Source organism: Conger conger, chromosome 19, assembly GCF_963514075.1.
Source record: "Conger conger chromosome 19, fConCon1.1, whole genome shotgun sequence".
In the NCBI taxonomy this organism is placed as follows: domain Eukaryota; kingdom Metazoa; phylum Chordata; class Actinopteri; order Anguilliformes; family Congridae; genus Conger; species Conger conger.
Window position 1 is genome coordinate 12,709,750 of NC_083778.1, and position 23,657 is coordinate 12,733,406.

A 23,657-nucleotide genomic window follows, 5' to 3' on the forward strand; every position below is an offset into this window, starting at 1 on the left:
TGTTTCAGCTCCATAGGGCAGCCTCGTTTCGGTTAAGCGGAAATGTATTTACAAAGAAAATCCCGAGCATTTGTCCACGTTACATTGACGCTTTCAACAGGAAACAGCTGGACGCGCGTTTGATTCTCCTCTCGTTAGGGATGTTGGGCACATTTTCAAATAACGTCATTCCAAATTTGTCTGAATGTTGAACTTTCTAGATTAAAGGAGTTGTCGTACCTACCAGCGCTTTATTGACGCTTGTTAAAACAAGAACAATATATTCTCCTCTCTCTGAGAGCGCTGAGAAAGTTGCACTCTTCAAGAAGCACTCGTAGACACGAGAGGCGTCATCTACATTTGTCATATGCAGCATTGCCCGCTAAAGCATAAACGTAGTAGTGATAAAGAAAAACGACTACTCAACCCTTTTCAGTAAGTTTTTTTCGAAACACATGCACCCATTTTTGTCTTGTTTGGATATGTTTTAAACCAGACGAGTGTATTCAAACAGATGTGCACCGAATAGTTCTAATAAACCCCAACAACGTCTCGACAAAAACTTTTGGATTTGTGCACGTTTGCTGAGAATCCTTAACGTGAACACAAATGTTATCTATTAAAATAATCCACTGTCCATGAATTACAGTTGCGTAAATTCTTATGTGACTGTAGAAGGCCGGGGTCAGGCGGCTCTTCTTTGAAAGAACTGCACAGAAATAGATTTCCATATGCAATTAAATACAATGAAACATCAGTCGAACACTATGTCGCCAGAAACATTTGTTTCAAAATGCTTCAGCATCAATTTATTTTCAATTGTTTAGATTGCTTGACTGTAAATAGCTTACAGTAGCTTTTGGTTGTTTGGGAAACAACTTGGGTATTTAGCAAAATATTGTATGTATACAGTGTTTACATTGGAGATATGACTTCGATAAAACAAAGATTAGCCTCTACCAACACGCCGGCCAGAATAACTCGGTGCATAGCACGGTGACTCCATCTAGCGATTATTTGAAGAATTACAAGTAAAACGGGAACATCGTTAAAAAAAACTGCCAATACCTTCAGTAGGTGGCGGTACTACTTCTATGAATGGCTTTAGCCGCCATTAAAACCAAAGAAGAAGAACACAGCGGAACTACGCCAATGTATTTGGGAAGTCAGGTATAAGCATTGAACTATTCAGTTCAATGGGTAAACGTGGTAATGAACTGAAGTATCTACTGGAATTCCTTAAAGAAACTGGGCTCTACTCCAAGATATAACGTCAATGCTCATCTCACAATAGCAAACGATAAACAAAAAACCTATGTGTACGTATCCAGTGGGTGGCGGTATGCACCACACGGTGTAATCGACCAATAAAACCAAAGAAGAAGAACAACAACAACCGCGGAACTACAGGAAGTGATGCGCGTTATTCTCCCAAAACTGTTCTGTGGGGAAAACGAACAGTGGCTAGGCAAGAATGGGAGATATTTCATTAGGCAGCAGCAAAATGAGTTCAGATGTGGACTGCACAATAAACGGCTGGTGCGTTGACTACTACACATTTACTGCTGTCAACGCTTTCAGAAACGGAGACTACGGAGATTTTTGTAAAATTCGGGATGTCCTTCAAAGTAAGTATCAACCCTCCGATATATGGCTAAAATATTGCCAATGCAAATGGGCTACATGTTGCAGTTTTTAATAGTTGTAGCCAGCCCAAGCATGGTAATTAAACCTGGGTTGTTATGTAGTGTCGAGGCATCATAGCCTTTCTGCCCCGTTTTCGCTTTAGCTAACTTTGCCATTTTAAAAAGAGAAATATAGGATTGTTGTAACAATTGTATTTGGGCAAATTTGTGTCCAAAATCGTGTTGTTTGTTGTTTTGGTGCACTTTGGGGAAATGCATAATCAGGATTAGCAACTTAGATTTGAGTTCTGTGCAACCACAAGTAACACTCAGGTTGTGTGGCATCGTTGCCTGACTTTTTGGGTACGTACGTTTTCCATCACATAAGTTTCATTCTTTTAACATCACTGATTATCTAGGTTTGGTAGCGCGGCCACTGGAACACTCAGAAATCCTCAGAAAACAGATACGAGTGATGCAGTTCCTGTCCCGGATCAACGACGGTGACAAACTGGGTGAGAAATATTACATTACATGAAATTCTATTTAGCAGTTGAAGTGTCGTTTCGGAAATGATACGTTATAAATGCAGCAATGATAATTATGCATACTTTGTCTCTCCTGGATAGATCATGCTTTAACCGCGTAATGCTGCAGTAAATGTTCAGCTGTGAGCAGACCTGGGTTCAAATGCGTACTTGTTTCGGATTCAAATACTTCACAAGCTCAGTAAAGCATAGATAAGTGTATTGCCACCAATGAAATAGTATGAAAAAAATCAAACTCCACTGGTCCTGTGAGTTGGCTCAATTGCACCGGGCAAGATCAAGCAAGTTCAGGAAAGTATTTGAATCCAAAACATTTAGGTATTTCACCCAGGTCTGACTGTGATGACTTGATGTCAACTACATCAGTGCATAACATTTTGTTTGGTCTGACGATGCAGAAATTTATTTGTGATTGCTTCCACCCCCAACCCCCCTTCCTCCCTCCAGATTTGACCTTTGACTCCCAGGATGCCTGCACCCCACTGGAGTCTGCTCTGACCCTGCTCCTGTCCATCAGCGAGGAGCTAGACGTGTCACAGACGGTTGTGGAGAGAGTCCAGCTGTCAATCTGTGAGACGGTGAGCAACCCCTACCTCACTGCAACTGCTCAATAACATGATCCAGAGGTCTGCCATCTGAACACAGGAGAAGTGTTCATCAGGAAAATGAGTCACAAAAGCGTAATTTGTAGAATGCTTCAAGAGTTACTTTTACTGAAAATGTCCAGGTTTGAGCAAAGTGCCCCCTGTTCTTACTGGTCCACACTGCTTTTCTTTCTCAAATAGCTGGCGATAATCTACAAAAAGAACAAGAATTATTTGAAAGCAGAGGAAGTTGTGAAGAAGCATTTGCCAGACAGCATGGGCCAAGAGGCAAGTGGTTTAAAGTTTGACTCGCAACCTTTAGTGCTGAAGCATTTGGGAGTGAGTAGTTATTTTGCAGAGAGGAGATGGTGTTGCTTGAGGTTGCCGTTTGTGTTTCCTGCAGAAACAAAATCTTCTGCAGTTGGTGCGTTCCAAGTCTGACGCTCATCCGGTTGTCCAGCGATTCAGCTACGACAAGTTCAGAAAATCAATGTTGGATTTTTGCGAGAGTCTCTACACCAGTCCTGAGCCTCTTTTATGCAAGGTGTATATATATATATAAACTGTAAACTACTAATACATTTTTAAAATTGAATAGATATATTTTTTGTTTTATTGTTGATTTAAAAAATTGAATTAGGTTATGATTGATCTAGTTTAGAGTAGTGGTGTCCAGTTCAGTATCCTTGTAAAATCTAGGACTGGCAATAGAAACCTCGATTCCTGAGTCCCTTGGGAGGGAACGGTGTTTATAATGTAAAGGCTATGAGCTGTGCCAGCTGCTGACATTTGTAACACTACAGTGCTAAAGCTACAGGTGCATTAGACCAATCACAGTGCTAAAGCTACAGGTGCATTAGACCACTCAGTGTGAAAGCTACATAGGGATTGCTCTGATGCAGATGCTAATGCACGAGGAGTGCTTACCTGCATGGTGTTTGTCTCAGATGGTGAAGGAGCTTGCTGGCCGGAAGCAGCTGGATGAGGGTAAAACCAGCAAACTGCCAACGAGTCCTGCCCAGGCCCACACTGGTCCAATGTGCGTATTTACGTGTGTGTGTGTTTGTGTGTGTGAGCATGAGCGTATGTGTTTGTGTCTGTACATGTGTGCGCCTGTGCGCTTGTGTGTGCACTTGGGTCTCCCACATCTGCTCTAACTCACACACTCACACACTCACACACTCACACACTCACACACTCACACACTCATACACTCATACACACACACACACACACACACACACACACACACACACACACACACACACGCTCTCTCTGCTCCAGCAGGAGCCCCGGCTCGGTGCAGCTGAAGCGCTCTCTGCTGAAGGCTGCCTTCGAGTCCCTGAGGGAGGAGCAGCAGGTGCACGCCTCCTTCCAGCAGCTGGAGCACGAGGTGCAGCAGGAGGTGCAGTGGGAGAACGCCCTGTGGGATGCAGAGGGAGGCGCGGCGGGAGGAGGGGGCCCCGGGGCCCAGCCCTGCACCATCGCCCAGCTCGTGATGGAGGAGGACAGCGAGCTGGACCCTGCCGTCAGCCAAGAGGAGCCCACGGCCCAGCCTGTGGAGCCTGTGGATCTGTCTGCAAATCTGCGGGCCGTCCCATTGGATGTCGCCACCCGGCCTGAAAATCTGCGGGCCGTCCCATTGGATGTCGCCACCCGGCCTGAAAATCTGCGGGCCGCCCCATTGGATGTCGCCATCCGGCCCGAAGAACCAGGCCCCGGCCTAGAGAAGGCCTCATCCAGTGAGGAGTCCCTGCTCAGTGCCATGTCGTCCCCGGTGCTGCCCTATCGGAAACCGCGCTCCCGCCCCGCCAACGGAGCAACCAGGAGGTAGGGCCGTGAGCGCACCACACCTCTTCAGCCACTAGGAGGTGCTGTTCTGCCACATTCGTGCGTTGGTACCTCAGGCTACACTGCTTTCAGTGTTTTGTTCCCGGGTCTTTTCAGGTACACGATAGAGAGCGACGACAGCGACTCTCCGGTCACACCGGAGCACATTCCTCCCGCAGACCGCCAAAGGACGTCCCCATACCCTGTCCGGACCTCCCCGTACCCCAACCGAACTTCCAGAGACCCCACACGGACCTCCCCGTACCCCAACCGAACTTCCAGAGACCCCACACGGACCTCCACGACCAACGGAAAGCTGTAAGTCTTGCGTTACAGACACGTAGTAGAAGCTCTTTTCCAGAGCGACGTATAACAAAGTGCAAATCAGGACCAGGGACAAGTGCGTTGAAAACCCTAGAGGGAAGTACAGTTCCAAGTGCTAGAGTGATCACATAGATAAAAACCTGAGCCCTTGTAGAATAATCAGATAAACTGAACAAGTAGCAGTACCACAGTTTTGGCAACTAGAACACCAAGAATGGTAAAATACTTCTATACAAGTGGGATCATAACAGCATGTAGCATACATTGCTAACCAGAAATTACAGGCAGGTAGCGTTGAGCAGTGTCGCCAGAGCGCACTTCCTGTGAGCTCACAGCCAATGTTTCCTCTTCCTGTCCACTGAAGGCAGAAGCGCAGGGTTTTGGACTCGCCGACAGAAATTAAGGAAGACTGGAGCGACGAGGACTCTCTGTTTGCCGGGACTCGTGGTAAGGGAGCGAAGCTCTTTGTACTGCTTCCGCACGCAGTCCTCTGTTTGACATGTAAAGAGCAGAGGAGTCATTTCGTGACCAAGTCACATTGGATAAATGAGAAGAACTTATTGAAAGAAGTTATTCTTTTAAAAAATGATAGATTGTGAGAATAAACTGTAGCTCATGAGGGTTAAAGTTTCTTTTGTCCTTCTTTTGTGCTTTTTAAGGAACTAACAGGATTAAAAAGTCTCGGGAGCAAAGGAAGGTGAGAAATTTGCAGATTTTTCTATTGCTATTTCTAAAGCGACCTGGTAATTTGCAGAGGCGGTTGGCTGGCGTAAAGGCGACCGACTGATGGTGTTGTGTGGTTAAACCTTTAAGACGGGCATGGCCAACTCCAGTCCTGGAGGGCCGGTGTGTGCATGCAGGATTTTGCTGCCACCAGTTACCCAGTGTCAATCAGCCAATTAGACATTCGCACCATGACCGATTCACTCATAAATTAAACCACCCTAAAATGCGACAAGACAGCTGCTGTGTAATATCACAGAATGTGGCTCAACATGGTTGGGCTAATTAAATAATTAAGAGGAGAAGTTGGTCTGAAATCCAGAAACGGAGCCAGAAACTTTGCCCATCCCTGCTTTAAGGCTTGCAATTGAACATTCTAACGCTGTTGCAACTGAAAACAATACAGTTCTTGAACACGGACTTCTAGAAAGTTCCATAAAACTTGCTCGTCTAAAGGTTAATCTCCCGTTGCAGTTTTGGACGGCGGAGGAGAGCGAGTGGGTGAGGCAGGGAGTGGCGAAGTTCGGGGAAGGCAACTGGACGAAAATCAGGGCGCAGTTCCCCTTCAAGGGGCGCACTGCCGTGAACATCAAAGACAAATGGAGGACCATGAAGAAAGTGATGTGTGCCTGAGGACTGGAGAGCCTCCATCGATGGCGGAGAGCAAACAGACTTTGACATTTGAATTGTTCAATATTTGAATGCAGAATGTTATGGGTTTTTTTTTTTTTTTTTTTTTTTTTTTTTTTGCAGGGTTAACTTTAAAAAGAAATTAACCAAATGTTTGGTAGTGGTTAGTTTCCTAAGGATGCTTTCTAGCAATTTCCTCAGATCCTTTTTTTTTTTGTCAATAGCAAAATCTCTATTTTAGAGGAATGACCAAGACGCATTCGATATTTAAATGTTACGAGAAAATGTTTTTATAAATACACTAGTACCATTTGTTCAAATGGAAACAGCGGTTATACCAATGATGCCATTCTGTTTTTTTAATAAAAACTATTCTAGAAGTGTTTTTCTAAGCTGAAACCATGGAAACCTACTCCAACACGAGCCTCCTGGGCTGGTCTTTCTGCAACTATGCACCTTATCTAGAACAACCTGCGCAGATATTGATTATTACAGTGCATTTCTAGAGCTGGACATACCTTACTCAAGTTGTAACAACTTCTGGGTTACAAGCAAAAAAACTGAAAAACTTTGCTATTTATCAACACAACCACATTGAGTTACCCATAAGTTGCTCCTTTTGAAGACAATGACTACAAAAATGACTACAAAAAGACCTGGGAGTGTCTGTTTTATCTGCAGCCAAGAAACAGTAAGCAGGTTGTTTGTTAATGCTCTGGAACTAGCAAAAATCAGACATCCAAAGTTTCCGGTAGCTTCTGTTTCAAAAATAATAAAAAATAAAGCATGAGAAGCAGGAAATAAGAGACGCAACAAGAATATTTTTTTCTCTTTGTATTTAACATTTCATTGATGTGCGTCCCTTCTACGAAGACAAGCACTCTGTACTGTAAGGTGTCCCATTTCTCCCCAAGAAAATCTGCAAAATGCACTGTAACCCCCATTAGAAAGAAGAAAGAGGAAGAAAAAAAACAATTTCATCGAACCTAGAAAAAAAAAAAGTTCTGCTCTGTATTGAAAATGTCTTTTTGTTTTTAAAAGTCACCCTTATATTTGCACAGGATGGCAACGACACCACGAGTAAGGCTTAGGTTAAAATCCCCACACCAAAAAAATCATGATCCAAGAACTTTCCACCATCATGGAAAATCCTGAGTGTCACGTTAAGGAATGTTCTTTTTTTTTTTTTTCAATTTTATTAAACCAATCTCATCACATTTAGGATATGTCCTTGAAAAACTTGATCAAATGAGTGAAAACCTGGCCGTCGCAGTCAAAACCGCGGTGCGCGGTCAGGTCCCTCCGGTTTAAGCGAGCTGAACCGAGTCCTCGTGGTCCCTTGTGGTCACTGGTCCAGAGTGACGGGTTTTTATTCTACCGTTGTGCCAGGTACCAACTGGGCTTTCTGTCGCTCCTCGGACTCTCTCCCTGCCCTTTAGCATTCCTCCTTCACGTACATCGAGTCGTCTAAATCCGACTCCAGGTGTTCCAACCTGTCCGTCTGTCCGCTCATGATCTCATCCGGGGTTTTCATAAACCTGGAAACAAAAAAAAACAAATTATTCATTACCAGCTTCTCACCACTGCTCCATTCCTATTGGATAAGAAAAGGGCTACACCGGTTCTGCACATCGGAAAAAGCGTCGCAGATGATTGGTTCTGCTGATTGGATAAAGGTTCCAATTGGGTAATGGGGTACAGTATCGGTGCACTGATAAAAAACAGCCAATCGCTAATCTAGATCTTGATGAACAAGCTTGGATAGACTTGGAAGCAGACGGCCAGACGGGTTGAACAAGTGGACCAGCTTGTAAGAGGCCAACATCATTGGGGCGTCTCGGTGGCGCAGCCTGTAGAGCACTGACCGTAGAGCACTGACCGCATGCTCATTGCGAGCCGCGACGTCGGCGGTTCGAATCCGACCGTCCGACATTTGTCGCATGTCTTCCCCTCTCTCTCGCTCCCATTCTTCCCGTCTCTCTATACTATATACTGTCCAATAAAGCTGAAAAAGGCCTAAAAAATATCTTTAAAAAAAAAAAAGAGGCCAGCATCATGGTGAAGAGCTGGTTTTTCGGACGACGAGTGTGCGCTTTACCTGAACAGGAGCCGCTGCCCCGGCTCCTTCCTGATGATGTTGAGTTTGTAGTAGTGCCTCAGCGCTCGGGACATCTTCTCGTAGGTCATGTTGGTCCTGTTCTGATTTTGCACAAAAGGACAGCACAGAGGAGTCAACGATTCGGGCCTGAAAGAACCGGCCTCGTCGTACCGGGCTGATTCTGACTGCGTGCACGCAATTCTGTGACATCACGAATACGATTTGAAACGATGTCAAAGGTGCTTAATCTCTTCAGGTTCAAATGCAGCATCTACAAACACTTATGTATAAAACCACACCTTGGGCTATCCTTTGCAGTTCACAAATGCCAAGTTTACAAGTCTTTGAACACATACCATTCAAATTTGGATTTAAGTATTCAGTTTTTAGTGTTTTATAGCCTTCTTTGGGTCTGACAGTCTAGATTCCAAGACTAGTTCCCTTACATGTCAGAGTCTGAGTATCTAGATTCTTGAGTCTAGTTCTGTTACATGTCAGAGTCTAGATTCTTGAGTCTAGTTATGTTACATGTCAGAGTCTAGATTCTTGAGTCCAGTTCCGTGACGTGTCAGAGTCTGAGTATGTAGATTCTGAGACTAGTTACCTTGTGATTACCCCACAGGCGAGCGAGACCGTTGGGGTCCACGATCCGGAAAACCTTGGTTTCCTTGTCCTCCCAGCGAATGAAGTTCTCGTACCGGCTGTCAGACAGGAGCTGATACACGTAGTCCCACAGCAGCCTGCAGTCTGAGGAGATGACGATCGCTATGAGTTTTGCGTTTCTGGTCTGAGGTGAAAGAGTTCTGTGAGATGTCCACATTTTGGAGCTTGCGTGCGCTCATGAAGAGATAACTGTCCCAAGATTTTGTAACTTGGTACAGTAAACCAAAAGCCTAGTCATGGGATTAATAACTCACCAAGTCATTTACTAGTCCTTTTGTGATTAGTTGTGAAATTCTGAATGCAGAATTACAACCTGTTGGACGGCGCTCCCTTGAAAATATATATTTTTAATCACACTAACCTAAAAAGTAAATGTTAATGTGCAAATAGACCAGGGTCACATACGTAATTGTTTTGCATTCAAATAGCTGTCTGCGGTCAACTGATTACCCAGCCACCTTAGCATCTAGCGGTTAGCATTCAGCATTTTCTCCTTATCGTTAGCTCTGTCCACTTGCAGCACAACCCAATTCCCTGCGTTGACAAGAGCGAGACAGCATTGTCTTTGTTGTCAAAGCCCCAGAAAGCCCTGGGCTTTGTGAGAAGGCTTCAGACACCGCGTGTGGTGAGGAGGGGGTTGCTCACCCGCGATGCGGCCCAGGGGCAGAGCCTGCTCGTCGGGCGGGGACACGGGCATGACGATGTGGTTGCGGAAGAGCAGCTCCTCGCGGTGGTGGTGGTGCTGGGGCGTGAGGTTCCGACCTTCGCGGCCGTTCTCGGGGCCCCCCCGCGAGCCGCGGAAGTCCACCCCGCCGCGGGGGGCCAGGACCAGCGGGTGCATGATGGCGCTGGGCAGCAGCTGGATGACGCGGGGCCCCTCGGGGCTGCCCGGGCGGGGGCCCTCGTGGGGGGTGACGCAGCGCCCGTTGCCCCGCTCCGCCGGGGACACGCACAGCGGGTACGGGTCCTCCGGGTGGTGGTTGCTGTCGGGCAGCTGGGAGGCCGCCTGCGGGGGGTCCTCGCGGAGGGAGGGGTCCGGGCGGAGGGGCGAGCGGGGGCGGTGCCGCAGCTCTATGGTGGGGGTGTGGAGGGGGAGGGGCTCCGTACCGCGGGGGGGCCGCCGTACCGTTTCTATGGGAACACAAACGCGTGGGTGTCAAGGAAACGGCAACTGGTTCATTTTATTCTCCAAAAACACACTGCAAACTGCTTTACAGTCTCAGTGAAGTGTTGTGCACTCGGTCCCAAATTTGACAGATTACTACACATGACCTCTCACATACACTCTCACATCTCACATCGCGCACACGCACACGCACACGCACACACTACTTTACAGGTGGCAATGTGGAAAAGGGTTGGGGATTTGAAGTTTGACTTGAAGTACCGTTTCTGAAGAGGACAAAACTACGAGTTTCAGCGCTGAGGGTAGTTAACAGAATCCTTCCAGTTTGGAAAACACCGTCACTCATTTCCAGCAGAGGTCACTGTACCTCACCAAATCACAGATTCAGCAACAACAAACACTTATATTCACCATCTGATCAGAGGTGATGCCAAATATCGGTGCTGCCCTCTACTGGGCAGGTTGTGGAAAGCACAGAGAAGAAACATGAAAAATAAATAGTGATACTGGTATCTACCTTCACGGTAGTCATGCGATCAAAGAAACTTCCACTCACTGGAACAACGAAACTTAATAACCAAAAAAAAAAAAAAAAAAACTGAAAACAAAGGCAGTTGGCCCATGACCATGGCTTGAAGTAAAAGGAGGAAGTTGCGAGCCGTAAAACTAACCGACTTCCCTCCGGAGCTCCCGGACTTGGGGAGGGTTGAAAAACAAGCGCGCTTCCTTGTAAAACTGGTTTCCCTGGCAGCGCTCCAAAGTGCCGTTTCTCTGTTTCAATGCTGAGTCACGGCACGTCACAGCTAGTCCAAAGTCTGCGGTCTGACAACGAACGCGAAACTCGCCCTCGACTGCGACCGAGTGAAAATATAAAGTCCACAGCAGTTCTCCAGTCACAGATATGTCCAGGAATGCACTGCAGTCCGAGGAATACTGCGTTTTTAGGACGTTATAGGACTGTAGATTGAATAAGAGTGTTGTACCTCCTTAGGATATGCATTGCAATCCAACTACTTTCACAAATCTTCAGGCTCAACAACCTTACAATGCACATCCTAAGTAGCTACAAGACTCTCATTCAATCTGCAGTCCTATAAGCCTAGGTGTGAGGTAGACTTCATTTGGGTTTCCGAGAGTTTAAATCTGACAGTTGGCTAAATGGCGTACACCATTGGTTGACTGTTAGCAACGTAGCCTGTCATTGGTGGACCTCTTGTCCATCTTATACCCATGTAGTGATGTCATGACCATGTCAGTGCAGTTATTCGGTGGTCGCTGACAGGAGTAAAAAGCAGTTCGTCTGTGAACACAAAACGCATGCACACAGCTCAAAGATAGACAAGAGGGGTAGCCATTTTGATTAGTAAATTGAACAGTTGATCACGGATCATTGAGACAATAAGACTGAAAACCTGGAGCGGACCAGTGGGTACTTTAGCCTAATGAAATGTCAGCTGTTTTTTAGCCATGTTTAATGTTTTGAGCTGGACGTGGCAGGAGGTGAATTGTACCTGGAAGTAAGTCTCAGGGGAGAAGCCGGTCTCATTCATCCTTTGTGAGGTTTACCAAACTCAACATTTTGGCCGCAAAAAAAAGTCCTGGGCTCCGTTACACGTGAGCGTGTGGGCAAACTGCTCATAGAGGTGTGGAATTTCACCCCGCCCTCAGAAATGTTAAATACAGTTTCTGGAGAGGGGTGACCAGTCCCCACACTGGAGCTCAGAGAGACACTCACTCCATCCAAGTGATGCTGCCAGGACGTACAAAGCCAACTGAGCTGGATTAACATCACCCAGCAAAGGGAAACTGTAGCGTAGTAACAAAACACACAGGAGCATGTCGGGGTGGATTTCCTGCTTGCGTGCAAGGCTCACACTCAGCACAGCTAATTCGGCTAGCCATGTGCCTGGAATTTGGACTGTTGACAGACCTTTGGCGGCAGGTGACTTGCATTTGATTTGGCTAAGCAGGGGACAATCCCCACCTGGAGCAATGTGTGGTTCAGGGCCTTGCCCACGGGCCCAACAGCAGATCTTAATGTGGCAACATTGGGGCTTGAATGACCAACCGTCCACATCACACTCAGGTACTGTACCTTAGCCACAAGGCTACAGGCTGCCGTGTAACACTACATTTAGTCACACTTGTATCATAAAAGGTAACACTTTCTTTGAAGGGTCATACATAAGAGTTACATAACTCATTCATAAGCACTACATAAGCATTAGCATTCTTACATGATTGTGTCAATAACCTCAAATAGGCATATGGTGCATTATGCCCACATCGATGCCATACATATGTTGACATAGCTAACATACCAAATGCCTATTTGCGGTTATTGACATAAGCGATCACTGCTTCTGAAGGAGTTACTTACCTGTCATGTTCAAAGAAGGTGCTGCCATTATAAAATGACGTAACAATGCAGGGCAGTTAATGGAGTTGATAAAAATTAAAATAAAGAGGGAACGCCACTTGGCCATTGACTGTAGCGCCACTCGCGTTTAACACTCACCTTCAAGTTTGAGCTGCTGTACAGCGCCCTCTGGGGGCGAGTGGAAGGAGTTCCCGGGAAAGAAGACGGAGGGGTAGAAGGAGTGGGTCTTCCTCTGCTTTAGGATGTGCTGGAGCAGTTCGAACAGGACATCCCCTGCAGGTCAGGACACGGCCCGTCAACAGTAGCACAACCCCCCCCCCCCCCTCTTCCCAAATTATGTAACCTCTTCCGCACACCCATTCACACACCAGCACCAATGACCCTCCTATTTCATTACGTTACATTACATGGCATTTAGCAGACGCCCTTATCCAGAGCGACGTACAACAAAGTGCAGATCAAACACAAGTACAAGTGCGAAGAGGACCTGAGAGGACAGTACAGTTTCGAGTCCTAGTGTAAACATACAGATAATCAGAACCCTTGAAGATTACATCAACTTCCAACTAGCATACCACAGTTGGCAGCTAGAATACCCCAAGTACAACAATACAATAGCTAATACAAAAAACAACAATATCTATTCAACTATATAAGTGCCATACACCCAACTTCGACACACTAACTCCCCTCCGGTCACCACACCCGGCCTGGGTCACACTTCAAAACTTCAGCAACTCAGACCAATTATGCAAAACCAGTACTGACTGTAGCTCTCACAGAACACCACCTCAACCACATGCCAGACCTGGATAATTGTTTTGAATTCAAATACTTTTTTGTGCTTGACTGGTCCTGCCTGGTTACATTAAGTGACAGTTATTTAGCTGATACTTTTATCCAACGCAACTTACATTTGATCAGACAGGGTTAAAGGTCTTGCTCAAGGTGTGCAGGTCTTATTGCGGCTAAACCTGGCTTAACTTGACACTTGAGCCAACCATGAGGACCAGACTTTAGTCTGAGTATATCATAGGTTCCAATAAACCAAACAAGCTCAATAAAGTAGAGAAAAGGATTTGAATCCAAAAACAATTACGCATTTGACCCAGGTCTGTTCCACACAATCATCTTCACACGCATCAATGTTCATTCTCCAGTCACCATACATTAACACAACCATCATACGTCTGCACGAGGATGCGATGTTTCTCCTGATTAAGCGGGTAATGCCATTTCTGATGACCTTAAACAAGCAGGACCGTGGCTTGAGAGGTGAAATGTAGAGATGATTCTAGGGGCCCACAGCCAGGGAGGACCCACAATTCATTTCAAAAGGGGGGGGGGGGGGGGGGGCAGGGCAGTGTTCTTTCAGGGGACCCTGAATTCCTAGCGACCCCCAGTTTACAAGCAGCATTGGACTGGTCATGAGCCAACCAATCAGGAGGCGTTTCACCGCTCGTCGAGTAGAGGAGCATTCCACCATGAAGCCCCAGACCGTTTGGCCTGGAAATCAGGGGAGAAGGTAATGAATCACACATTCCTGACACGTTTGAGAGACGGATCAGTCCGGACCGCCCGAGGAACGGCTTTCACGCCCAAACACGCCGCTCTCCGAGAGGAGGGGACACGCCCTTATCTGCTCTCACTCCAGCCCTGCCCCTTCACCACTTTACACGTTATTTATTTAATTTTTTTTCCCCAAGAACATTCTTGGAAATGCATAGCATTTGGATAAAAATGCTATATACGTCTTTTTTCCTGGAATAATAATCTTGGAACTCCATAGCCTATGAAGTAAAGGCTACATGTTTATGAAAAAAGTCTTTTTTTTTTTTTTTTTCTCTCATAATAATAATAATAATAATAATCATGGGACACAATAGCCTATGAGGTAAAAACCTGTTAATCTCTCTTCTTTGCCAAGCGGTGTTGTTTTGCCTTTGTTGTGTCCGCTAACCGCTACATTCGGGGTGACAACAGAGCGTTCCTTTTTGCCAAAAGCCATTCATCTCTTCCCATCAGCGAACAGTTCGCCCGTTCCAGGCAGAGAATCAGGGAAACGGCTTTCAATCGAGGAAGCGAAGACGAGCCTCTTCCTCTTTCGCTTCTCGCTCGGCGACGAGCGGGTCGTCAAGGCCGGCGGCGCGCGACGCGACAGCGGGGAAATTCCTCCCGTAACGCCTCTGATGTGGTCTCACTCGCACTTCCTGATCAACTGTTTACCCGGCAGTTCAGCTTCCTCTCAAAATGCAGAGAAAAAAAGTTCCAACCGCATCCCCCACTCCCCCACTCCCCCACTGCTGCGCTCCAGAATCCGACACGCGCGAGGCAAACGCTGAAATTAAACCACACATATCACCACGAGAACTCTGAACTGAGCGATGATTTTGTTTCATACATACTGTGTGTGTTATCGGTACGCAGACAAACTATTTTCTTATTATTTGATACTTTTTGCAGTGTATGTTTTCATTGTTACCTTTACTTTAATTCATTTCCATTGCCATTTATCTGTGCCTTTCTTAGGAAGGGCTTTGAGGTGTGCACTGAATGAAAAGTTCCTAAGAAGAAAATAATAATAAATAAATAAATAATCATAATCATAATCATAATATTATTATTATTATTATTAATAATAATAATAATAATAATAATAATAATAATAATTATTATTATCATCATTAACTTGTAGGAGTGATGGAGACAGCAAAGAGACGTGCCATGTGCACTGTAGCAAGGGACAACACGTAAATTAATTTGGATTCAATTACGTCTCTGTGCTGGTGCAATTGACTCAACCGAGAGGACCAGAATGTGGGGTTTGCGGAAAAGGCTCATGAATTCAGAACAGTGGTGCGTTTGACCTGGTGGCGGCGCTGTGCCCGGCACGCGCGGCGGGGAGAGACGCTTACCGGAGTGCGGTGAACGGTAGCGGAAGTCCTCCTTGGTGAGCAGCAGCAGGGCCTTGCCGTTCATCTGGAAGGTGCTGCTGGCGATGGGGTGGAGGGAGAACTCGCGCTCCGCCCACTTCAGCCACTGAGACACGTCCTCCCGGCTCCAGAACCCGGGCTGCAGGCCTGCTGGGGGAGGGACAGGCCTCAGGTCACGGCACGACTGTCCAAGAACAGAACTGGACTGGACTGGACTCGATTCGATTCGATTCGATTCGATTCGATTCGATTCAATTCGATTCAATTCAATTCAATTCAATTTGTATTGCTCTTTTCACAGCAGACTGTCCCAAAGACACTTTAAAGAGTATCAGAAAGGAAGGAAAAAAAAAAAGGAAAATACCAGCCCCCAAATAGCATACTGGTAAACAACTTTCTAGTAGGAGGGAAACCCCTCAATCTCTGGTGGGGAAAAAAAAAAAGAAAAAAAAACTCCCTGATGGGAAGAAATCTCGACTGGAACCCGTCTCTCGGGGGACGCTGGCCTGATGGTTGAGAAGGTAACAGTTGTTCAGAGGAGAGGGGGATAAAGTGTTTGGTGTTGTAACTCACCTCCAGACACAGCATGCTATTATTACGATTATGATTATTATTATGATAATTATAATTATTATTATTATGATAATTATAATTATTATTATTATGATAATTATAATTATTATTATTATGATAATTATTATTATTTTTTTTTTTTCGAGCGCGATTCCTGGAGGAGCAACCACCATGCAGTGTTGAGCCAGGTTTTTTTTTTTTTTTTTTTTTATAAATAAAAATGAAACTATTTTCTTTCAATATGGAAAGCCTGATCGTGTTCACCGGCCCATTTCTCTACAATACCCCCCCCCCCCCGTGGAGAGTCCAGATGGTCCAACACAAGGCCTGCTGGCTTTGTTTCATCACCAAAACCCAAGGAATTGACCTCAGGCTTACTTAGAACCTTCCATGAAGAGAAAGGAGAGTTTTGACTTGTTGCTAAGGGAAGTATCAGACCACGAGGACTGGCTTTCCCCAGAGTCAAGGAATCTGCTCAAATGAAGAAGATCCAAGAAGCAGAGAAGAGTCAAGAAACCCAACTAGAGCTTCTCGTTTGGTGGTCCCACGTCTTCTGTGGAATCACTGCTAATTGGCTCAGGAGGAACAGGAAGTCCAGAGCTGTTGGTCCGCTGTGATGTGATGCAACACAGGCGAGTCTCAAAGCCTTCTCAGTTAAGCATTAGCCAGTTCCCCTTTGCTAACCTGGTCTGGTAATACAGTATAGATACAGTGGCCTCAGAAAGTGTTCATACCCCTTTCACTTCGATAAATGTCATAAATGAAACTAACATGTTTACATGACATATGTGTATGGAGGCCAGCAGCCAACCGGAGGGGCTTATCGGTGCGTTTCAGGAAGGCGTCCTCAGATGACAACAGCATATGGCCATTCAGCAAACCGCATCTTCTGAGGTGAAGAAGGGGGGGGAAACAAACAAAGAGGAAGCGCGTTTTCATAGGAAGCCCATTTTTGTCAACGTGGGCGTAAAACATTCTCCCTGAAGTGAAATGGTGTCGCTGCGTGGGGAGAGAACAGTGCGTGAATCATAGCGGCGGAGAGAGAGAAAGGCCAAAAGGCCCGGGAAGTAGGTGGAAGTCCTCGAAGAAAGAAAAAAAAAAAAAAAAAAGTGCCATTTCACTGCGGCATTCCAAACAGCTTTGACTTTTGACCTTCGCTTGCATTTGGGAGGTATGTGTCTGCAGCAACTTGGAACCACCATCGGTCAACATCAAATGTTCTCTTTGGGGTCAGTAATAAAATACTGCGGCTGAGTGTAAACATCTGGATTTCAAGAGTAATTCCAAGAGCATCTCCACCACCTTACACCTCAAAATCACGCCTTGCCCTCACAGCTGCTTGTTATTCAAGAGTATGCTGTTTCTCTGGTCTCCAGCCCTCTCCCTCTCCGGTGAAATAGACCCCACCTATCTATGGTGAGATGAACAAGTCTCTCTGTCCAGATGAACACGCATCTCCACTGAGCTCGATGCAACATGATCTCAACCTAAGGGGTTCTGACCGGACAACTAAACGTGGTAAGAAACCAGAAGGAGCATGTCCATTTCATAGCATATCAATACCAAACTCTCTTCAATCAAATTCTCTGATACATCTCATACAGTATAAGGCAACAGTAAAATAAGAAACAATTCCAACCAATTTACTGAACGTGCAAACCAATTTACTTCGCTTAACCTCCATTCTCAATGTTCCACAGCATGCCACTGTCACCTGAACACAAAATGGCAACAGCAGGTACAGTAAATGACCACCTGCCAGTCATTTAAAGTTAAATTTATGGGAACTGCGGGCCCACGAGCCCCAAGTGAGCCGCCCCACAACCAAATAAAGGAAGTGATCTTCCACAGTTACTGCCAGATTGTCAACTTCCGCTTTTCCCTGCTCCCAGCGAACGAGAAGAGCCCTTCATGGCTCAGTGCACTCAGCAAGGTAGTGAGAGTAGGGGGGAAAAAAAGATGAAAAATAACTTGGACCTGCCTTTATTTGAGATTCAGGTGATTAAAAACACGCGAGTCACCACTGAGTCAGACAGGGCCGCTTTCTCTGGAAAAACCCCTCCCTGTGATCCGGCTCTCCCGCCTCACCGCTTGACAAGTTCAAACCTCACCGCGGTAACAGGCCCAGGCAGAGACGCCTGAAGGGGTGAAGGGGTCAAGTCTAAGGTGGGGTGCTGTTGTTGTACCCGTGGGGTAAAGAGCACTGACAGTCCCAACTGTTTTATTAAACCAGCCATTTTCAAGTGGAAAGGAATTATTAATTAAGAGAGGAAGGTAAAATCAGTCAGAACAACCTCCAGTTGTCTGTACTTGTACAATAAATAATTATGAAAGAATTAAGTAAATAATGAAAGAATGATGAACAGCAATAGCAATGGGGAGGAGAAGCAGAGCATTCTGGGATCGTGCATCACAGCCTGACGGAAAAAAAACCTGGAAACTTGCTTAAAGGATTTTGAAACAAGCTTGTTTTGAACATTTTATTTTGAAACAACCAATTAAGGGCTTTGACTTGTGTGCAGGGACTGTGTGTAACATGGCCGGGCTTGTACGGTAAATAGGCCGCGGATCAGGCCTGTTCTCCGCGCGCAGAGATGAACCCCCACCTCCCTGCGCCGGGGGAACGGCCGCAGCCATCTGCGAGCCGCGATGCAGCTGCTGCGCGGAGGCGGAAAGAGCACAACAACTTCCCACAATGCATTCTGTTCAGCAGGAAGTACCCCCTCCCCTCCCCCTCCCCCTCACCAGAAACAACTCCTTCCAGCAAAGGAAACTTCCTGTGATCAGGCTGAGGCTGGGCGAGGGGAGCTTTATCAACAGCCTCCAGCACAGGCGTGTGTGTGTGTGTGTGTGTGTGTGTGTGTGTGTGTGTAGACACACACACGTAGGCACACACACGTAGGCACATGCACGCACGCACACTCAAGGGAGGTATGGAAGGGGGGGGTGCGTGTGTTTCTGCACACAGAGAGAGAGAGAGAGAGAGAGAGAGAGAGAGAGAGCAAAGGAGTGACTAAGCGAGAGAGAGAGAGAGAGCAAAGGAGTGACTAAGCGAAGAGAGAGAGAGAGAGAGAGAGAGAGAGAGAGAGAGAGAGAGAGGGCAGATAGAGTGCAATGAGACAATGAAGACGAGAGAGGTGGAAAGCAAAAAGAAAAGGGGGAGGAGGAAATGAAAGAGTCGGGAAGGGAGCAGTGAGTACCCAGACCACACAAGGCCCTCCTCCTCGCTCAGCCGGGCTCTCTTCATCCACACACCCAGCCCGGCACACTCCTCCCAGCAGCCACTCCTCCCAGCCACCCATCCACCCATCCACCCACCCAGCCACCCTTCTGCCTCCACAGCAGACCCGCCAACACCACTGGACGTCCCCCAAGAGGTGAGGAACGGACACGTCATTGCGTCACCAGACAAACAGGACGGGACATTTCACCCTCCCACCCGACTGCACCCCGGTGTCACATCAAGCTGAAAGGACACTTCCCCACTCACACTCACTCTCACTCTCACTCTCACTCTCACTCTCACTCTCACTCTCACTCTCACTCTCACTCTCACTCTCACTCTCACTCTCTCTCTCTCTCTCTCTCTCTCTCTCTCTCTCACTCTCTCTCTCTCTCTCTCTCTCTCTCTCTCTCTCTCTCTCTCTCTCTCTCTCTCACTCACACACACACACTCTCACACACACACTCTCTCTCTCTCTCTCTCTCTCACACACTCACACACACACACACACACACACACACACACACACACACACACGCTCTCTCTCTCTCTCTCTCACACACACACACACACTCACTCTCTCTCTCTCTCTCTCTCTCTCTCTCACACTCACACACACACTAAGTGTGCTTCATGGTCTTTTCGCCGCTGACGGCGGCGCTGCTGATTCGCACGTCTTTGTCGGAAAAGAGGCGCACTCAAGAGGCTGCTTTGTGTTGCCGAGGCAACCCGCTAGCTCTTTTCAATGATCGCGAAAAACGATGAGATCATTCATATCTCGTTTCTCCGCCCCCCCCAACTCGCCCACCTCGGTGTTGCTAACGGCCCGGGCGAGATTACGAGCCTCCGCTATCGCGAACCCCGGGGTCGACCGTAAACCGGCCGCGTCCGGTCGAGGCGGCGGACGTTAGCGGTTAGCGGTTAGCGTGCGGCTCGGTGAGCCCCGAGCGCGGTCCGAAACGGACACGCTCCCACACGCTGACGCTCCCACACGCCGACGCTCACGCCTGCGTTTGCTCGTTCTTCCAGAAGACGCCGGAGTCTCCCGCAGCCTCCTCGGCCCAGCTGCGAAAGCGGCGCTCTGAGTCACCGCGTCTGTGCGGGAGGAAGTTTGCTCGATGGACGCGTGAGGCCCAGTGAGTCACTCGCTGGTCCGAGGATGCCTTTCCTCTGACGCCTCGGGCGAGGAAACAGGCCTTTCTCAGACCGGGCCTACACCTGCACACGGTGGGGGAGCGGAGTTTGGGTTGGGTCACACGCCATCCTCCCACAGCACCCCTCTGCCCGTGACATTCCCGCCACGTTATTAATCGCTCACGCGGGACGTTTCGCTGGAACGAGGCAAACCTCGATCCGGCCCCTCTCCGAGAAACGGTTAGACCTGTTCTCCGGCGGCGAGCCGGTTCCTGCGGAAGAGCAGAAGGGCCGCGCGTGGTTTCACAACGCGCTGCGAAAAACCGCCGCAAATTCATCTCTGACTTCCTCCCGCTGCCGGTGCAGCCCGCGACTCCATCTGCAGCAAGAGAGAGCCCGACTCCAGCAGCCCTGGGTGCTAGACACTACGCCACACACGACACCACACACGCTAGACTCGAAGCTCTCCTTCACGGCGCTGTGGGCGGGACCCAGAGAAGCCCATAGGACTTTCTGTCCTGCAGTGAGGCCGGGAAGGCACCAGGTTCAGCTCAGCCAACCGCAGATAACGTGGACACACTCTTTCACAGGATTTTATTTCATGTTTTAGTAAATGCACTTGTTAAGTCCCTTTGGATTAAAAGCGTCTGCCAAATGACAATGTAAATGTAAATGTAATGTATTTTTCTAATTTGTTTCAATGTCAGGAAGCTAGCTAGATTGCTAATCTGTTGCTAAATTTTCTGGTGCGGCCTTCCAGGCTTCACTGTGGGAAGGAAAGCACCTCGGGCCTTATCGGAGCAGAGGTGGGGGAGGGAGTGGTAGGCGCAGGCCACATCATAGGTTTCTTAAAGTACCTTGGTGTCGTTAAAACGTGATCTATAACCTCCGCGGTTTAATTAGCATGTTCTGCAGGGAATGAGGAAATGGGAGAGCACCAGGAAATGACATGGCTGCCAAATAAAACACGACTGTCGACAATTACACGACGAATAACAAGGAATTCATGCAGCAAAAGTTCTCGGCCAAGTTAATTGTACTCTTCCTGGTCGGTCCGTTTCACTGAGAGACTGCTGTACAAGCGTACCTTAGAACAGCGGTGAGATGGTTAATCCCAAAATTATGTTTTTCAGACTATTAGTTTCTGGGTGTACTGGTTTTTTGGCTTCATTGCTGAACACAGTCTCCTGCTGGAAGCTGTCAAAAAACTGCAAAAGCTAATGTATGTAGACCAGGGTGAAATATGCCATTGTTTTGGATTCAAATATTTTTCTCTGCTCGATTGATCTTGCCTGGTGCAACGGAGCCAACCAAGAGGTTCACAGTTTTTGGGAGGATTTCAATACACCAGACAAGTGTAGAAAAGTATTTGAATCCAAAACAATAACATATTTGACCCAGGTCTGGATGTGTGTATCATCAGTGTGAGATATTTAGGGTCTGAAAATCATTTTCCTGATAAACCAGGAAAAATCGTACCACCATCATACGGCTAACTGTTGTTAGAATTCCCCCTGTCCTGGCCAACCTCACAGAGGAGACCACGCCGCCCGCACGCACACACGCACACTTCCGAAAGAGGAACCTAGCACTTGTTCACCTTGTGAAGAACACACCAGCGCAAACTTTAGCTCTCATCGAAACCAAATAAACTTGGTTTCAACACGGTGCAGACATTTTCCACATTTCTATGTGAAATCTGACAGTGCTACAGCTGTAGAAGTTAGAGATTTATTTGTTGAACGAGACGGTATAAACACAAGACTGAGTCATGTGACGACGTTTTGCTCACACCTCGGTGAAATCTCCCAATTTACAGCAGGAACAAGCATCAATCCAGAATAATATTTTCACATACTGTACATGCAAACTATCTGGTATCGTCCCTTATTCACAATATGAACTATAAATGGTATTTGGCATTTATATAGCACCTTTATCCCAAAGCGCTGTACAATTGATGCTTCTCATTCACCCATTCACACACACACACACACACACACACACACACACACACACACACACACACACACACACACACACACACACACACCAATGGCGATTGCCATGCAAGGCACCAACCAGGAGCATTTGGGAGTTGCTCAGGGACACTTCGACACACCCAGGGCAGACTCAAACCAGCAACCCTCCGACAGCCAGACGACTGCTCTTACCTCCTGAGCCAATGTAGACATGACTGTCCGACTCTCAGTAAAAACACAGTGCTGGAGCGGAGTGGGCAGAGCCAGGCTTTATGTTCTCCCTTTGGGGTTGCAGGGGCGGCCTGTAGCGTAGTGGTTAAGGTGCATGACTGGGACCCACAAGGTTGGTGGTTCCCCGGTGTAACCACAATAAGATCCATACAGCCGTTGGGCCCTTAACCCTGCACTGCTCCAGGGGAGGATCATCTCCTGCTTAGCCTAATCAACTGGACATTGCTCTGGATAAAAGCGTCTGCTAAATGCCATTAATGTGATGTAATGTAATGTTACAGAGGCAGCGCTTTGCTCCGTGTTTTGTGCGTGACTCGTGTGGCTGGAGCGGGGCTGTGTTTCTGTGGGGAAGAGCAGCTCTGTGCTTTATTTGGCTGCTGGCATGTGAGAACAGTTTCCCTTTCACAGAACATTCACTCAGGAAGAGCCGTCTGCCCACTCAGGAAATTCCTGAAGAAAAGAGCTGCTTCCAGGGGCAGGAAATTTCCCCTCTGAACACACACACACACGCCGCTGCACTGAGAGAGAGACACACACACACCGCCGCACTGAGACACATACAGACACACACTCATATACACACCGCTACACAGAGAGAGACACACACACACACACACACACACACACACACACACACACACACACACACGCGCATGCACGCTGCTGCACTGAGACACACACACGCCGCTGCACTAAGCCACACACACACACACACACACACACACACACACATCACTACACTGAAACACACACAAACCACATCACAGAGACGCACTTATGCACACACGCCGTGTATGCCCTTGCTCCTTCAAACGTCAGTTGGAAGCCCTGTCAGTTACAGACGCAGCAGGTGGGGAGACGTGGATTCACAGGTCGATCATTTATACGATCAGGCTTCCCAAGAAAATACTTCCGCAAAGGATGCGCTCATGTTTTCTGGCTCAACGGAATGATCTTCAGTTCCTAACTTCCTCCTTCCAGCTCCTAGAAGGAACATTTCCGAGGTCGGAAATGCCCTAAAAGATGGCCGACCTCGATCGCTTTCCGGGTCAGGAGCACGGAAAGGAAAAG

At 47.3% G+C, this 23,657-nt stretch overlaps 2 protein-coding genes across 6 annotated transcripts in view; one reads left to right on the forward strand and one right to left on the reverse strand.

The window, feature by feature from the left end:
- Window positions 1-1,119: 1,119 nt before the first annotated feature.
- On the forward strand, window positions 1,120-6,623 carry terfa (telomeric repeat binding factor a). Of its 2 annotated transcripts, none has more exons than XM_061229715.1 (11): window positions 1,120-1,607; window positions 2,024-2,119; window positions 2,600-2,730; window positions 2,938-3,024; window positions 3,140-3,280; window positions 3,684-3,775; window positions 4,021-4,566; window positions 4,684-4,884; window positions 5,255-5,337; window positions 5,550-5,587; window positions 6,088-6,623. In XM_061229715.1, the coding sequence occupies exons 1-11, from the start codon at window positions 1,454-1,456 to the stop codon at window positions 6,244-6,246; spliced, it is 1,728 nt and encodes a 575-aa protein (XP_061085699.1). In that variant the 5' UTR covers window positions 1,120-1,453; the 3' UTR covers window positions 6,247-6,623. The 2 variants fall into 2 exon arrangements, with proteins under 2 accessions (XP_061085699.1, XP_061085700.1); XM_061229716.1 differs by having other exon boundaries at window positions 4,024-4,566.
- Window positions 6,624-7,062: 439 nt separating this feature from the next.
- The window catches only part of etv6 (ETS variant transcription factor 6), a 24,431-nt gene continuing 7,836 nt past the window's right edge, over window positions 7,063-23,657 (reverse strand). For 2 of the 4 annotated variants that reach the window (XM_061230016.1, XM_061230013.1), the window contains exons 3-8: window positions 15,426-15,593; window positions 12,649-12,783; window positions 9,650-10,135; window positions 8,946-9,088; window positions 8,342-8,442; window positions 7,063-7,781 (exon numbers count right to left, since the gene is read on the reverse strand). In XM_061230016.1, the coding sequence (XP_061086000.1) occupies window positions 7,679-7,781; window positions 8,342-8,442; window positions 8,946-9,088; window positions 9,650-10,135; window positions 12,649-12,783; window positions 15,426-15,593 (1,136 nt within the window). In that variant the 3' untranslated portion in view covers window positions 7,063-7,678. The remainder of the gene's footprint in view (window positions 7,782-8,341; window positions 8,443-8,945; window positions 9,089-9,649; window positions 10,136-12,648; window positions 12,784-15,425; window positions 15,594-23,657) is intronic. The other 2 variants (XM_061230017.1, XM_061230014.1) reach the window with 1 other exon arrangement.

Coding starts and splice junctions, on each gene's coding strand:
- terfa (XM_061229715.1), top strand. CDS start 1,454: ATGGGAGATATTTCATTAGGCAGCAGCAAAATGAGTTCAGATGTGGAC. Junction 2,731..2,937: donor AGCTGTCAATCTGTGAGACG/GTGAGCAACCCC, acceptor TTTCTCAAATAG/CTGGCGATAATCTACAAAAA. Junction 5,588..6,087: donor AGTCTCGGGAGCAAAGGAAG/GTGAGAAATTTG, acceptor CTCCCGTTGCAG/TTTTGGACGGCGGAGGAGAG.